General features: G+C 42.8%; 1 protein-coding gene across 1 annotated transcript in view; it reads right to left on the bottom strand.

Moving 5' to 3' along the window:
• Window positions 1-4,302: 4,302 nt before the first annotated feature.
• RFX6 (regulatory factor X6) overlaps window positions 4,303-16,270 on the bottom strand; it is a 31,828-nt gene continuing 19,860 nt past the window's right edge. The window contains exons 14-19 of the mRNA XM_035110587.2: window positions 15,657-15,774; window positions 12,997-13,119; window positions 10,673-10,882; window positions 10,045-10,545; window positions 8,379-8,591; window positions 4,303-7,085 (exon numbers count right to left, since the gene is read on the bottom strand). Of these exons, the coding sequence (XP_034966478.1) occupies window positions 6,910-7,085; window positions 8,379-8,591; window positions 10,045-10,545; window positions 10,673-10,882; window positions 12,997-13,119; window positions 15,657-15,774 (1,341 nt within the window). The 3' untranslated portion in view covers window positions 4,303-6,909. The remainder of the gene's footprint in view (window positions 7,086-8,378; window positions 8,592-10,044; window positions 10,546-10,672; window positions 10,883-12,996; window positions 13,120-15,656; window positions 15,775-16,270) is intronic.

Below are 16,270 nucleotides of genomic sequence, written 5' to 3'. Positions count from 1 at the left end.
TACTGCATCTAACAATAGGGAAATTACAGGTTATAGCCAGCTATGTTCTGCCCAGAATAGACCCACTGAAATTAATGGATGTGGCTAAGATGTTGTTGTTGTTTAGTCGTTAAGTCGTGTCTGACTCTTCATGACCCCATGGACCAGAGCATGCCATGCACTCCTGTCTTCCACTGCCTCCCGCAGTTTGGTCAGACTCATGTTGGTAGCTTCGAGAATACTGTCCAACCATCTCGTCCTCTGTCGTCCCCTTCTCCTTGTGCCCTCCATCTTTCCCAACTTCAGGGTCTTTTCCAGGGAGTCTTCTCTTCTCATGAGGTGGCCAAAGTATTGGAGCCTCAGCTTCTGGTATGAAAGATTCTCTCCTACTGCTCACCTAGTCATTTGCTCACTGAGAGCACCTCTGCTGGTCCATTGTTCCATGAAGGAATTGGTGGTGAGGGATATGGATGGAAAGAGAGGACTATTTAATGGCCCCAGCCATTAAACCAGGGAGGGCAGGGTTTAAATAAAATTCATTGTTGTTGTTGTTGTCATAATGACCCCCTGGCTGGATCCAGTTCCTCAACCCTGGTTTACGGTAAACCTTTCCTTTCTGTCTTCTTCTTTTTGCTCAAAGTTTTCCTTTCTCATGGCTGCTTTTTTTGTTTTGTTTTTGCAGGGAGGAAAAATAAGAGCACACAGCAGCCAGCCAGACACCTACGATTCCTAGGCTGCAGCTGGCAGCTTCGAAGGCGGCTCCCTGTTTTAGAACAGGCAAGGACAGAGAAAAGCTGCAAGCAGCTGCAACATTTTGCCCTAAGAAAAGATGTGCATTTTGAAAAAGGTTCTGAAATATGCTGAGGGGTGGATAAGTCAAGCATCCTTTGTGGTTGTACTTTAACAAATTGCCTCTCCTGTGTTTTATCATTTTGCATTGTCTGGTACTGAAGCCGTTCCTATCGGGGCAGATAAAATTGGGGGGAATCAGATTTGGCCAGTGGTGTGTGGCCATGGGTATCAGGTATCCAATTGTTCTTCCCACTGATGTCATAGCCACATGTAACACAGAGAGAACTCTGCTTTGATCTCTTCCGCCACTGCTTGTTTGGCTTTTGAGTCTCAGGAGCTTTTCTTGAGAAGAGCAGATAAAGTGGTGCTTAAGGGAGACAGGCTTTATGTGGGCAGACAATGCAGGTGTTAAAGTAGAAATCCTAGACATTCATGGTAGCCCATGGAGGGACACACACACATCACTGTTAAATCTTACCCAGACTGCTTCATGTTCAGATCCACTTTGCAGAATGCCGACAAAGACGAAAACAAAGATTTTTTGGGACCTGAGGAAAAGGAGAGCAGTGTAATCCAAGAACAGAGTGTTTTAAATCCTGCCCAGATGAATGGCAAAGTTCAATCCCTCATCAACCACAGAGGTACCACTCTGGGGTTCTGGGAGGGCAGAGGAAGATTAAGAGCAAGATTCAAATAGCTGTTCTGAATTAAACGCCCAAAAACAGAAGCAAAAAGCAGCATGTGTGGAGATTTTTGTACCTACATTTTTGTACTGATTCTTAACAGAGATGAATGCAAGTGGTGTTCCCCTCCCTGCCATCGCAGATGTACTGGTAATGCCAGTTAACAACACTCGCCTGCTTTACAGGACTATTGTAAGAGTGGCTGAGTTCAAAGAAGTGCTTTGAACCCTCAAAATGTGCCATATCCAGCCTGGATCACTGCAATGTTCTCTACATGTGACTGTCCTTAAAAATGGCCCAGAAGCTTCAACAGGAGCAGAGCGCAGCATCAGGAACACTCATAGGACTTATTAGCACACCTATTCTCTGCCAGTTGCTCTGGCTGACTCTTGGCTGCTGAGCCCAATTTAAGGTGCTAGTTTTGGCCTTTAAAGCCCTAAGCAGTTTGAGATGAGGCTATCTGAATGATCACCTACACTCATATGTACCTTCCTTGGGTTTAAGAATGCCATCAATGTCCTGAGCCAGGCTTGCTAAGCACCAGGGACAGTGCCTTGTTTATGGTGGCCCCATCTATCTGGCCTGTCCTCCCCAGGGGAATTTGTAAACTCCCTGCCCCTGTTGTCCTTTGGAAAACCTTAAAATTCCAGTCTGCATTTAGGTAATTCTGTAGCTATTATATTTAAGAATGAAGGATTTTAATTATTTTTAAATTGATTTTATTGCATATTGCAACATTTGACTCTGGGGATTTTAACTGAATTTGTTGTAACCCACATTGGGAGGGCATGCACCCTAAAAGGCAGACTAGGAATCCATTAAATGGTGGTGGGGTAGCAGTAATTTATTTAATGAATTAATTTATTGTTACATTTATATTCTCTCTTTCTTTCACTGAGCTCAAGAAGGAGTTCACAATTCTCCCCCTCCTCAATTTTTCCTCATAATAACCCTGTGAGGTTAGGCTAACAGACAGTGACTGGCCCAAGGTCACCTTGTGACCTTCAGGGCTGAGTGGAGATATGAATCCTGGACTCAACACTCTTTCCACTGTACCATTCCGGTCACTACTACAACATCACTGAGATTTTCTTATGATGAAAGATAAGCAGAAGCCTATTAGCATCAGATAGAAATGATTCTATGGCATTTTATTATAAACACCATCATCATTTCCAAAGATGGCTTGCAATAATAAAAATTCAATAAAATTACATGGAGTACAATGGCAAATGTACATTATTCGTTTTAGTTTCAAGCGTGAAAATTGACTCTATATTAGTTTCCTGTCACAGCCTGATGTTTGTTTGACGCTCGGCATATAAGTATATTTGTATGTATATTTGACAGAGTTTTTTTCCTCCTTTGCCTTATGAGCTGACAAAGATGTGAGCCTTTTGTCGAGCAAATCTCCTGAGTAAAGCTTCTCATACAATGGGAGAAATACTCCTATTAACTTGCCACCACTGTGGGGGTATACAGCACATGAAGGAGACAAAAAGACTCTCAATATCAATCTCTTTTTAAATGCAGAATTTAACTGTGTATCTACCTTTACTATAGCAACCAGGGCATGGGGCAACCCGAACATGTGGCCTTTTATTTGATCAGGGATAATAATCAACTAAGCCAAGAGGAAGGGAAGTAGTTTTTCCTATTTCAACTGCTTACTAGAATCTTTCTGCTATTTCCAGGTGCCTATCTCAAGACCATTCTAAAAAGCATTTGGATGCTAAATAACTTGAATTCTAGAAGTAAGGTACCCAGAAGCTTGTAAAAATCTCATGTTCTCCTAAGCAGTTCCCTAGCTTCCTTGTTTTGCATTGGGAAAGTGTGACCTGCCCTGATCTCACCATTCTCCTCCAGTATCTAATGAATGGAGGTGCTAATGCTTTAATCTCCTGGCCTCTGCAATACTTCCTCACATCCCAGCAAACTTATTCCACTGGTGTGGGAAATATTTAATACTGTTGGAAGATTGTTATTATTGGAGCAAACCTACTGGGATGGGGTAGGATTATAGAGGCCAGAAAGGAAGAATAAGTCGCCTGCCTCATACTGGAAGTTGGAGGGGCATGGTGAGATGATGGCTGGGGCAGCTTGTGGCCATCATAGGACTTGTGTGACACTGGCAAACTCAGTCTCCATCTACAGAGAACCATCTCATGGTTCACCTCCCATTAATGTGAACAACACAGTCATTCCTTACACAAATGCACACACATACACAGGTGTTTCCAGGCCCTCTCTCCTTAGATCTCTCCAACACACACACACACACCTTATCATGGTGATAACACTCCATTAGCTTGTACATAAGACCTCAGAAGATTCTGTTGACATTGATGGGTTAAGAACAGAACGGAGCATGGTGTTCAATATGTACTAGATGCAGGACTTAGTTTAAAGCCTTTTATAGGGGATTCTAAATTTAATGTTTGCGGAGCTAGGGTGATCTGTCTTTGCAGCCTTACACTATGGATAAAACAGATGTGGTGCTGTGTGTCAGAACATCTGAGGATGTGGCAGTCAACAATTCAGCCTCTGATCACATGCGCTGCAGGCCATCAAGCAGGTAGAGAGCTTGCCTTTCTATTCTAATGCCAGAGATAGGCAGATGCATATGCCAGCAGGATGCTGCTGTTGCTTTTCAGGGTAATAAATAAATAAATTATTATTTGTACCCTGCCCATGTGGCTGGGTTTCTCCAGCCACTCTAGGTGGCTTCCAACAAAAGATTAAAAATACATTAAAACAGCAAACATTAAAAACTTCCCTAAACAGGGCTGCCTTCAGATGTCTTCTAAAAGTCAGATAGTTGCTTATTTCCTTGACATCTGGTGGGAGGGTGTTCCACGGGGTGGGCACCACTACTGAGAAGGCCCTCTACCTGGTTCCTTGGAACCTCACTTCTCGCAGTAAGGGAACTGCCGGAAGGCCCTCGGAGCTGAACCTCAGTGTATGATGGCTGAATGATGGGGGTGGATACGCTCCTTCAGGTATACTGGACCAAGGCCATTTAGGGCTTTAAAGGTCAGCACCAACACTTTGAATTGTACTCAGTAGAGAGGTATGTACACAACACAACCATAAACTATGGTCATACCATGTAAGGCTACGAGGAATATTGGCAAGGTGACTTACCGTAGTCATGGTTCAATGTGTTCCCAAAAATGCAGCCAGGATTTAAGATTCTAAAAGTTTTTCTCAAACTTGGGTCCCCCAAAAAACTTGGGTCCCATCATTCCTACTAGCTAAGGATGATAGGGTGTCTAAGGTGACTAAGGTCATGATCTCAGTTTTTTAAAGGAGCCCAAAGGAAGACATGTAGAATGCCTGGTTTGGAAAAACCCTAGATACCCTTCCTTTCGTGCTGCATGTGGTAGTCCAGCTGAAAGATTCATAATTGAGGAATGTTTTCAGTTAAGAAGGAGCTCTGAGATTTATCAGTCACTGGAACTGAGAGACAATTTAACTCATGGTGAATCCAATTGTACCATAAGGAATTCACAAGAAATGCTGACCATGAAAAATGATGGCTAAAGATATTTTTTGTCCATGTGAAATATACGCTCAAACAGCCTTCCCTATTCTGGTGCCCTCTAGAAGTACAACTTATGATCCAAAACACCCAGTGAGCATCAGGTGGGGGAAGAGTGTAGGTCTGAACCAACCAGAGAACAACAAAATAACAAAATGAGACTGCCACGGGATAGCATTTGAAATAAACCCTTTAATCCACAAGATTAGTAAATGCAAGTTTGGTCCAGATAGGTTTGAAGCAATAAAATGAAACGATGAACTTGTGGCTCTGCAGATGTTATTGGACTACAACTCCCATAATACCCAGCCACTGCTCTGTGTTGTCTGGGGCTGATGGAAAGTGGAGTTCCACAACATCTGGATGACTACAGGTTCTCCACCCCATCATAAAAAATGACCCTGTAAACATTTCCATAGGAGGTAGAACACATACATTTGACAATCTGCCAAACAGAATTGCAACTTGCAAAGAACTCTGCAACTCCAATAAATAAAGGTAAATAACATGTGTTAAATAATGTTTCTTTGCTTTTACAAAATAAACAAAATGTATGTATGAAGATACAGGACAACTGCTTTTTAAATATAAATTAGAGGAATAATGAGGCAGAGGAATGTTTCCCCCCCCCCCACAATTCGTTGGAACTTATCACTAGTTTTTCTTGCTCCGAAGATCATAGCACAACAAAGCAGAGCAGAAAGACAAAAATTCTGGGACTTTAGCAACAAAAAAACAAGCAAAAATTTCAGTGCTTTATGGAGGAATACTGTGAAAATTTCATCAGCTCACATGGATCACGGACTAGCATTCTGATTTTATATATTGAAAGGCTGGCTCACATGGTTCATGCACACATGGGATGTTACATAGCCAAGCACTACAGTTCATGGCTGCTGTCACATTACTCAGACACCAGATGTTTCATGTAAGTACAGCATTGTCACAGTCATACTGCTTCATGGACTTTGTGGTGTGGGTACATAGGAAGTTGCCTTCTGCTGCATCAGACCATTGATCCATCTATGGTAGCTCAAAATCATCTGCTCTGTGCTGACTGGCAATTGTTCTTCAAGGCAGGGGTCGTATCCAGGCCTACTGGAGCCAGTAGTGGGCAGAGTGGTGGAGTTGTGCTGCTCGCCTGACCTCCTTCCAGTTCAGTTGCTGGATGCCAGCTGTGAGCAGTATGTACATACTAAAGATATCTAGGGCCGGTGCACAAAAGCTAGCAGGTCTCCAGTTGTGAAATAAAGCTACACTTCACTATGCATGCAGCAAATATAGATTAGAAAGCACTTGGTGTAAATACAGTAGTGAACAATGTGCATATTGGCACATATCCAGTGCCTGTACAAAATTAATTAGAGAAAGGGTGGTAACTAGGACATTTAAGCAGAACAAGAGAGTTCGCTCTGATTATGAGCTGTTTATAGTTGGAGAGCAGCAACTGCTGCCTCAGAGCAACGGCAGAACTCTGTGATATAGGGGTGTTGTTGTGAGATGATCCAGAACATCATGATGGTACAGCAAAGCTGTTAAATCCAGAATAGCCAACCCATTGTCAGGTGTGAACCTGCACACTGTTGTAACCACGAGGTGGTGCATATGGTACGCCATGCATCAAGGGGCAGCAAAGTGATCACCAAGAAAGAACAGCATCCTGATTACATGGAAAAAAGCAAGAATATTGGTTATAATTGTGACAAGGAGAGAAAATGCAATGGGCAATCTCTTTTCCTGTGTGTAAGTCCAGAGACACTTGACACAGGATGGACTCTGCAACCAGCTGTGGTTGCTTTTTCAGTGCATCGTAAAATCTTCTTGGTAGTCTTAAAAAATTATGTGTAATACTATTTCATTCGTATTCGCCATCAAGTCCTGGCACTGAAGATTGGGTGCAGCCACTTCTGGACGTCAGGTGCCTCCAGCAGCAGTTCCCATGAAAACAGTATTGATGGGTGGCAAGGTGGAAACCATCTCACTATTACCTTGCCCAGAAGAGTCCATTGCTTCCTGCGAAGGGCATTGTCTAGAATGTCCATACATACATTGGGAGGAGGATGTAGGTATAGCAGGCTGCAGATCTGAAGCTACAAAGAAAATGGCAACAGTTACTACTTCCAGTGCATAGTTTCTAGGGAAAAAAAGGAGATGTAAATAGCACCCTCCGATCTGCAAGTTCCACCCTGCTATGGGAGGACTTGGTCTACTCAGCAGAGCAAGAAATACAATGCGCATTCAGGAGCACTTTAATCTATAACTTTCATGGTGCATTCCTGGCACTATGAACAATTCTGGCATAAATTCATTCTTCCTGCTGCAAATATACATTAAGTAGCTATATAAGGAACAGGGAGTTAACACTCTTGGGTGTGTGTGATGGTCATGAGGCCCTGCTGGGTTCCTCTGAACCCCAGCTTTTATTAAAAATACATTTCCAACCAAAACAACATTTCTGAAGAATGTTCGTGAGAAAATGCCCAGCATTTCCAAAGGGGAGTCCCAGAGGACGTCTTTGAACAGAAAAGTGGGAGTGGGTGTGATGCAGAGGAACCACCCACCCACCATAGCTTTCCAAATCACATATGTAATGGGACCTACTTAGAGCTCTGGGGAAGGGGAAATCAACCATTCATTAGTTGTGATTAATTTCTAAAGAGACGAATGACAGCATTTCATCCTTCCTAGACATTACGCCCTCTGAGCTGAAAGTCTTATGTCTGAGATACATGGGGATGGGGGAGGAAATGTACAGTGCCTCCATTCTAAAGCTAGGGTCTGGCACTGGCTGCGGGTTTTGCAGCTGAGATTCCCATGTAAGTTAAAACATAAACCCATTTTTCATGCTTGGATCTAAGGCTCGTATCCAATGTAGCACCAAGAAGGCATCCAATCAGTGCAAAGGTTCTTCTACAATGGGACTCTCCCCAATCTCTTCTGGGGAGGGAGTAGGAAGTGTATGTGGGGGAGATGGGAAGTCCCATTGCCCAAATGAGAATCCTTGCACTGATGATATGCTTACTTAGAGCTGCACTGGATACAAGCCCATGCGTGGAGCAAATCCATGGAGACAAAGTAAGTTTGTGCTGACTGACTCCATTCTTGACCTCTACCTGTCTGCTGGCATTACACCTCAACTTTGGCATTTGGCCAAAAGTGAGAACAGACCCAACTCATATACATTTGTATGTGTGCAGGCTTTGCAGGCAGCTGTGCAAGTGGGCTCCACCATTCCAAGTACTACAAGTCCTATGCATGCACAGAACCTCTTGTCACTTTTGGGCACTGTGCATGGCCAGTCAGCACTCTTCTTCTCTATGTGTTGGCCCAGTCCAAAACATGAGAAGATGTAGATTTCTTGTTCTTCCATCAGACCTACTTACTTAGCGGGTTCTGACAGGCTATCGAGGCATCTGCATAATATGATGCTCCCTGTTTCCTTCCAGCATCCTCTAAGATGCTAAGTGGATCGTGAATGTCACTGTATGGCGGCAATGGTCGAATGCTGCTGATGCTGCTGATGACTGAAACATGCTGATCCACCATTGACCCGAGTCGATGGGATTCCGGGTAATTTATATTATTCCCATAGAACCCTGTTGACAGACAATAAGTTATATGAGCATTAGATCATGTAGAATTTTGCCTTGCAGCACCCCAATAAAATTAAAGTTCCATGTCTACAGCGAATGTGCACAGATATGGATATGGAGATACTGTATGGTTATGGAAACAAGAAAGACAAACAGATGGACAAGCTGCAGAAGCCAAACAGCATCACCCCTCCATCTGGTAGCTGTTTATGTGAAGTAGCATCCCTGTGATTAGCAGCAGTTTTAACTAGGGAAACTTGTGTGCCAGTAACTTCTAAATACTGGAGCAGCAATGGCTAGTGAGATGATTTGCTGGAGGATACCAGTGTATGAATGGGGGTGGGGGGTGGGAGACCTGCTACCCTTACCAGAGGGTGACCAGTGGTGGCAGAGAAGAAATTGGGCATAGAAGGCTAAATTAACATCGTGTAGATGTGTGGCTGCTGAGAAGCTACCATAGGATCACAATTGGGCAGAAGATCAGAGAGCTGTACTCAATTATGCTAGTCTCCAAGCAGCTGAATGCTTGCTTTCTCCATCATCTCATGATGCTGTCCAGTATGACCACCTGGTCCCCCTACACCATACTGGGGACTCAAAGGCAGAGGCAGCATGCCTCACAGTCCCAATTGCTTGGGAACAGCAATGGAAGAAGGTGATTGATTTTATGTCCTGCTTGTTGGCTTCCTGGAGGAGGCTTTTGGTTGGCTGCTTTGAGAAACAGGACGTTTGACTATATATGGACTTTTGCTCTGATCCAGTTGAACTCTTCTTAAGTTCTTACTCAGCAGCAGACAGTAGTATTATCTAGAAAACTATCCAATGAGCTGCTGCTGCATAGAAGTCAGGGGCCTTTTATTCATTTCTGTTTACCATGAAAGAGAATTCTTGTCCTCAAAAACTTACTTTACAATACAAGCCTGGAAGACTCACTGTTGTTTATGCTGCAAGAGACTAACAAAGCAATCCAAACCACCTTTTATGCCAGCTGGTTTGGACTGAGCAGAGGTGTCCCTCCACTGAGCTCTGTGGGCTAAGATTGCCTCCTGTCAACACTGCTCTCCCTCTTCCACCCAGCAAATGGGCAAGTGGAAGGTCTACTGGAAGACTCATTGCCACCAGGACCCAGAAGACAATCCAAAAATGGGTTCCAGGGGCAGGAAGAAGATGGGGCTCAGCTGACCCAGCATCCACTGGACCCCGAACTCACTGCTGATGCACAACTAATTAGGTCCAATCATCTTGCCTCCATGAGCAGCAGGGGTGCAGATGCTGTGGTGGCCCCACCACTCCACAAAGTCCCACAAACAGGAAGGGCAGGTTCAGAATGTGTCCCAACACACCTACCCCTTCCAGAAGATGTATTAGAGAGAATATACATAAATTCTGGAGCACTAGGGAAGAAGTACAGATCAATGGAAGTCAATAATTTAAAAAAATCTGAACATTTTAGTACCATTGGAAGCATTTGAGGAATATGACGATCCTTGACCAGAGCTAGCTGCTGGACTGTTCATGAAGTTGTAGCTCCCACTGTTCAGAAATTGCATGCCGTGTGCCTCCTGTATGGTCGAAGAGGACCCATAGTTAGGGGGTGACCTCGTGCTGTATGGAGATACAGCGCAGCTGCTGCCGAAGTAGTCTCTGGAGAAGTGCTGCTGCTCATTGCTGGCTGCAAAATGGCTGGCCTCTGCCCTGTGCTGATAGGAAGATGAGTGAGTCTGGGTCCTGAACATGACCGGGTAACCAGCATAAAAGTTTGGGTTGGTTTGTGGCACAGTCTGGTACAGGGGCTCCGGATAAGAAGCACAGTGGGAATGAGAAGACAGCGGTGGACCTACACTAGGAGGCCTGCCTGCCATCGGTCCCTGGTTGATGACGCTTCCTCGGCCAACCATGGCTGGAGATATGGGTGGAGTCATGAGATGACCTGTGCTTTGAGAGAGCTCCGTTTGACCTGGGAAAACAAACAGTAGAGGAATGGTTTGCATGATATACAGCTCCTTTCCATAGCACTGCCCACTACTACACAGGGAAAATATGAGAAAAGGATAAAGGGTGGGTGGTGGGGATTTGTTTCCTACCTGTTAGCTGCATATTTTCAGTGTTCCCCATGGAGAAAGGATTCAGACCAGAGGGCACGCCACTGTGCTGATTGGTTGACAGAGGGAAATAGGCTTGCTCCACTAGGCATTCATTTTTCACTGAAGCATCACTGGAAAGTGTGCCAGCCTTGTTGCGGTTTGCTAGGAAGCAAGAACTCGGGGATGCAGTAAAAGCAGCTTTACTGGCATCTGGAAAAATAAGACAGGATCCACAACGTGTGAAATAAGAGTATGCACTGCTGTGTGCGTATACTGCTATATATTTATATGAATTGTGAAAATGTAAGAATGGGTTGATCATTCAGGGACGCTTCTTAAATATCTGCTGTGAAAGAGCACACACTTGAAGTGCACGGTGGGAAGTGTTAAGCGAGATTTTTCCCTTGAGAGGAGATGAATGAGCAACCCTGTGTCTTTGGGACTCAGGCATATCCATAGCTGTCAAGTTCTCCCTTTTTTAAAGGGAAATTCCCTTATGCTGAATAGGCTTCCTCGTGAGAAAAGGGAAAACTTGACAGCTATGGGCATATCACCATAGAATCATAGAATTGTAGAGCTGGAAGGGATCACTAGGATCATCTAGCCCAATCCCCTGCAATGCAGGAATCTTTTCCCCAATGTGGGACTTGAACCCACAACCCTGAGATTATGAGTCACATGCTCTACCGACGCAGCTATACAGCTATTGGTGAACCAGAGAGGATTGTGCACAGTAATCAAACATAATAGGAACAGAGTAGTTGGAGAATATAAACCGGTTAGGTATGTTTAAAAAGAATCCTATCACTTGGTACCTGAATATTTTTTAAAGTACTCTTTTACATACCATACAGTACTTTTTCAGGGTTTACAATGGGTACCTATTCTCCTCAGAGTATTATTTAAAGGCTCAATATATCCAAGAGATAGCCTTCTTCTCTAAGACCAGCTAGGGTTTTCTCGAAGGTTACCTTTCTTGATTCATCATCCCCTTGCCATTTCCAATGGGGAAGTCCAGGAAACATGGAAAGAGGCCTATAAAACTTTGATTGGTAAAAAAACCTATAGGCTGATTTCATTATTAAACAATGACTACAAATTGTTTGCAGATTGAAAAAAATTCTAAAAGATTTTATTCATCATGATCAATCTGGTTTCCTTCCAGGCAGACAAATTAAAGACAATATTAGAAATGTATCGAATATTATACAATACCTGGAATTGAGAAATGAGAAAAAGCAGCATTAATGTTTATAGATGGAGAAAAAGCATTTGATAATGTTTCTTGGAGCTTCATGAGGAAGGTGATGGAGGAGATGGGGTTTGGAGTAAATTTTAATAGGGGAATGCAAGCTGTTTATTCAGAACAAAATGCAAAATAATTGTAAATCGGGTGATAACAGATAAATGCAATATCCAAAAAGGAACAAGACAAGGATGTCCATTGTCACCGCTGTTGTTCGTTCTGGTACTGGAAGTTCTGACAAGAAGGATAAGAGGAGATAGAGAAGTAGTAGGAATAAAAGTAAAGAAAAATGAGCATAAACTGAAAGCATTCGCGGATGATTTGGTAATAACTGTGGAAGATCCAAAAAATTCTCTTCCAAAAGTAATGAATATAATACAAGAGTCTGGTCAAGTGGCAGGATTCAAGTTAAATAAAAGCAAAATAAAATTGTTATTTAAAAAACCCTTAAAGAATCGGAAAGGAAAGAAATAATAGAGATGGTAGGGATAGAAGCATACAAAAAAGTAGAGTATCTAGGAGTATGGATAACAGCAAAAAAATACAGGTAAACATTTTTAAAGATAATTATGAAAAAAACTTGGCATGAAGTTAAAAGAAATTTGGAAATATGGAATAGGATGAATCTCTCTCTAATGGGAAGAATTGCAATTATAAAAATGAATGTACTTCCAAGGATGTTATTTCTCTTCCAAACTATTCCAGTAATAACAGGGAATGCATGCTTCAAAGAATGCCCCCCCCAAAAGGAACAAGGGGGGGAGCAATACGTTTTAATTTTAGTTTAGTTTTATAACTGCACAGTCCTATGCCTGCCTGCTCAAAACATTGTGGACATTGAGTTCAGTGAGACTTATGTCCCAATAAGTGTGTTTAAGATTGTAGCCTTAATATATCATCCATCTCAAGAGAAATTTAAATAAACAAATCACCCTGCCAATGTTAGGTATGGAAGAATAATTATTTAAATATGTCAAAACAACCAATTGGCTTGGCTACCAATGCCTAACCGCAAATAAGTGTGAACATCACCAAAGCTTCAGAACTCCCAGGGTTATAAACTACCAATCCTAGTTACCCAGATTCTTCATATACTTGTCCAACAGATTCTGGAGTTCTTGTTCTTTGTCGTTGTTAAACTGGGTCTCCATGGCAAGCAAGATGTATTCGTCTAAAAGCATGCGGACCAAATGAAATGAACCTTTGCAGGGGGAGAAAAGAGGAGAGAGAGTGTATGTCATAAAGTTATCTTGGTGACCATCTCTCAACACTCTACGAGAAGCAAATGAAACAAACAAATAATTGTTGGACTTTCAATGACCTGCTAAGACCAACAAGAAGCAGTGCTTAACTGCTCACTCTAATCTTGCTCTGCACTGGCCCGCCTAGCTCAATATGTTGACTGTCCTGTAGGTTATTTGGCCACTAATGACATCAAAGTACAACACTGATGAAAGTGAGATATGCTTTATAGTTGAAGAGGGCATACATTAGAGTAAGATAAAACTGACTTCTGTAGACAGAGCCCAGGTTTGCTATATTTCCGTTTCCCTTATACTAAATAACATGAAAGTAGTTGGCAGAGTCTTGCTAGCAGGCTTCTGTGGAATGAGAGTAAGAAAATGAGCACATTGTCATGAAATCTTGACTTAACATCACTTTTAAGATCTAATTCCCAGCAGTGGCTAGGGGCTCTATGAGATGATAGAGCTGTCATTAAAAAAACCAAAAACAATCATTTATTCCTGGTAGGGATTGAAGGATCTATCAAGATTGGTTCTCTCCGTTTCCCATTTCTCCAATCTTAAATTCAGTTCTCCAGTTTTGGAGCAATTTTCAGTTTAAAAGTATGAAAAATTCATCAGCAATTTCTTCTTATAAACATGTTTATTCACAGTTTTTACTAACGTACAAGCAATTTTCCTTAACATGATTTATTTTTGTATTTTATGTATTATTTGTATTCTTTTCACTAATATATTCATTTTTGTGTATACATTACATGTATTTTATGCACCCAAATATATGCATTTTTTTTTAAACGCTAGTGTGTTGCAGAACTGAATCACAACATTCAGGTAAGTTTGAATTTTGAAGGGTAAATGAATTGAGTTTCTCCATCCCTAACTCCAGGGTTTATATAAGAATTATAAAGGAAAAATTGCCTGTGAACATGAAGAGAATAAAATGCTCTCTGAGGTGAAATCAACTCTTCTCTATACACTTAGGTATATAGAGAATGACTGAGGCCCATCTTGGCTGTGAGTCCTGGGAGACCTGCTGCCTGCCTTGCAGGCCTTTTCCCACCTGGACTGGGAGGGTGGGGCTCTGACTGACTCCAGCTACAAAAGGGTGTTGCTTATGGCTATTCACAGGGGCTTGTTGCTGTTGATAATTCTTTGTATCTTTATTTTGTATCTTATTATTTATATGGAAATTGTTCAATTGGGTTGTGTAACATTTGATGTTTTGTTTATTATTTATGACTACTTTTGCTATTTTGTAGTTATTTTTGGATATGTTGCAAGCCACCTTGAGCATGGTTTTAACAAATAAAATGGTTGATTGAGTGACTGGACATAGAAAAAACACAGTATATGGTTTGTGTACAAAAGGTGACAGGTTTCTCCAGATAGGGTTGGAAAATCCTCTTGCCTAAACCCCCGGAAAGCCCCGGGCAGTCATTGTAGACAATACTCAGCTATATGAACCAATAGTCTGACTCAGTCTAAGACAACTTCCTATATACACATATGTAGATAGGGAGGGACAGGGGCATAGGAAGGGGGCGGGGGGCAGCCCCAGGTTCCACTCTGGGGGTGGGGGTGACAAGATGGCCCCTGCCCCCCCCAGCTATAGAGCGGCCAAGGGTGCGTGCAGTCCATATGGGCAGTCTGGGCTGCCGCTCTCACGTGGCATCCTTATGGGCTGCTTCTCGCACGGCGACCATACGGCTGACGCACGCTTACACGACAGCCCGTACAGCCGCCGTCGCGAGTGCCATTCCGTACAGACTGCGCATGTGCAGCATTCTGTGCTGAGTGCGCACACGTGGGATGCAGCACATGCGCAGTCTGTACGGGGTGCGCTGCCCCGGGTGCTGGAGACGTTTCCTCCGCCACTGGGGAGGGACTTCTGTATGAGAGGTTGTGAGCACAAATTCCAGACAAAGCTTAGTCCCATCAGCTCTCATGTAGAAATTTAACATGGCATGAATCCTGGCATCTGTGCCTTTTAATGGAATAAATACAAACCCATTGCCAAAAAGCAATAACATAAGTACGCCAACAAAAACATCAAGAAAAACTTGCTTCTAGTTACATGGAGGTAAGAGAAAATCACTCAGCATCTCAACAACAAAATCACCTTTTCCTCTAAAATTAAAAGAACCAATTATATAAACCACACAGATAAAGACAAAAGTTTGGTTGGAGCCAGGGCCTACCAGAGCCTAACATTAGAATTTATTTTTAATGCCATGGCTCAGTCCTAGAAAAGTAATGTAAGAACCACTGGCCATGTGCAGAAAATACTTCTCATCACTGAGTAATCCCAACTAGTCTCTATATGCCTGGATTAGAGAGGACTTCTGTTTGGCTTCTGGGAAAATAGGCTTGTCTGTGTGACTTTGAGACTGCCTAAATGGACGTCCCACCTCATTTCATTTGGCGGGGGCCCCTGGTTACACCTTGCCATAACTTAAATAGGAAAACAAAGAATTTGAATAAAATCAGATACCAAAACTTGATGCGTTGTTCAAAGTGAGAGTGTGCATTACTCGAGCTCCAAAAAAGCTCCATTTGAGAAGAAAGTCTTGTGCCCTCTTCTTTAGGGATCGACCATTCTGCTTACTTGCCTAAACAAAATGGCAGGGAGGTGGGGGTGGGGTGGGGAGAGAGAGACAGAGAAAAGAAATGAAAACCAAATCCACATATAGTGGAAACTAGAACATACCCGTCCTGCTGTGCAGTGCAGTATTTCTGGAGGCCAAAGCCCATGCATCTTGCTTGTAGTGAGCTTGCTTGAAGACTGTGTGTTATCTATCACAGTTAACTACTGGCTTTATCAAAAACCAGTTATTGTTAGTATAGACCAGGGGGCGACAACATTGTTGCCCTCTGGATGTTGTTGGACTCCCATCAGTCCCAACCAGTAAGGAGCCTATGGTCAAGGATTATGGGAGGTGTCATTCAAAACATCTGGAGGGTACCATGGTGCCTGTGCCTCATACAGGCCATAGTTTTGTAACCTACTGTTGCAAGGTGAACATCAGTCAAGAGAGTTTTCACTTGATGTTGGGAGAAAACAATGTTTTCTAAGAAGTGGAGAGCACAATCCAGGCCCCAGACTAA

The sequence above is a fragment of the Zootoca vivipara genome, chromosome 3, assembly GCF_963506605.1.
Source record: "Zootoca vivipara chromosome 3, rZooViv1.1, whole genome shotgun sequence".
Lineage (NCBI taxonomy): Eukaryota > Metazoa > Chordata > Lepidosauria > Squamata > Lacertidae > Zootoca > Zootoca vivipara.
This window is presented reverse-complemented; position numbering and strand designations above follow the sequence as displayed.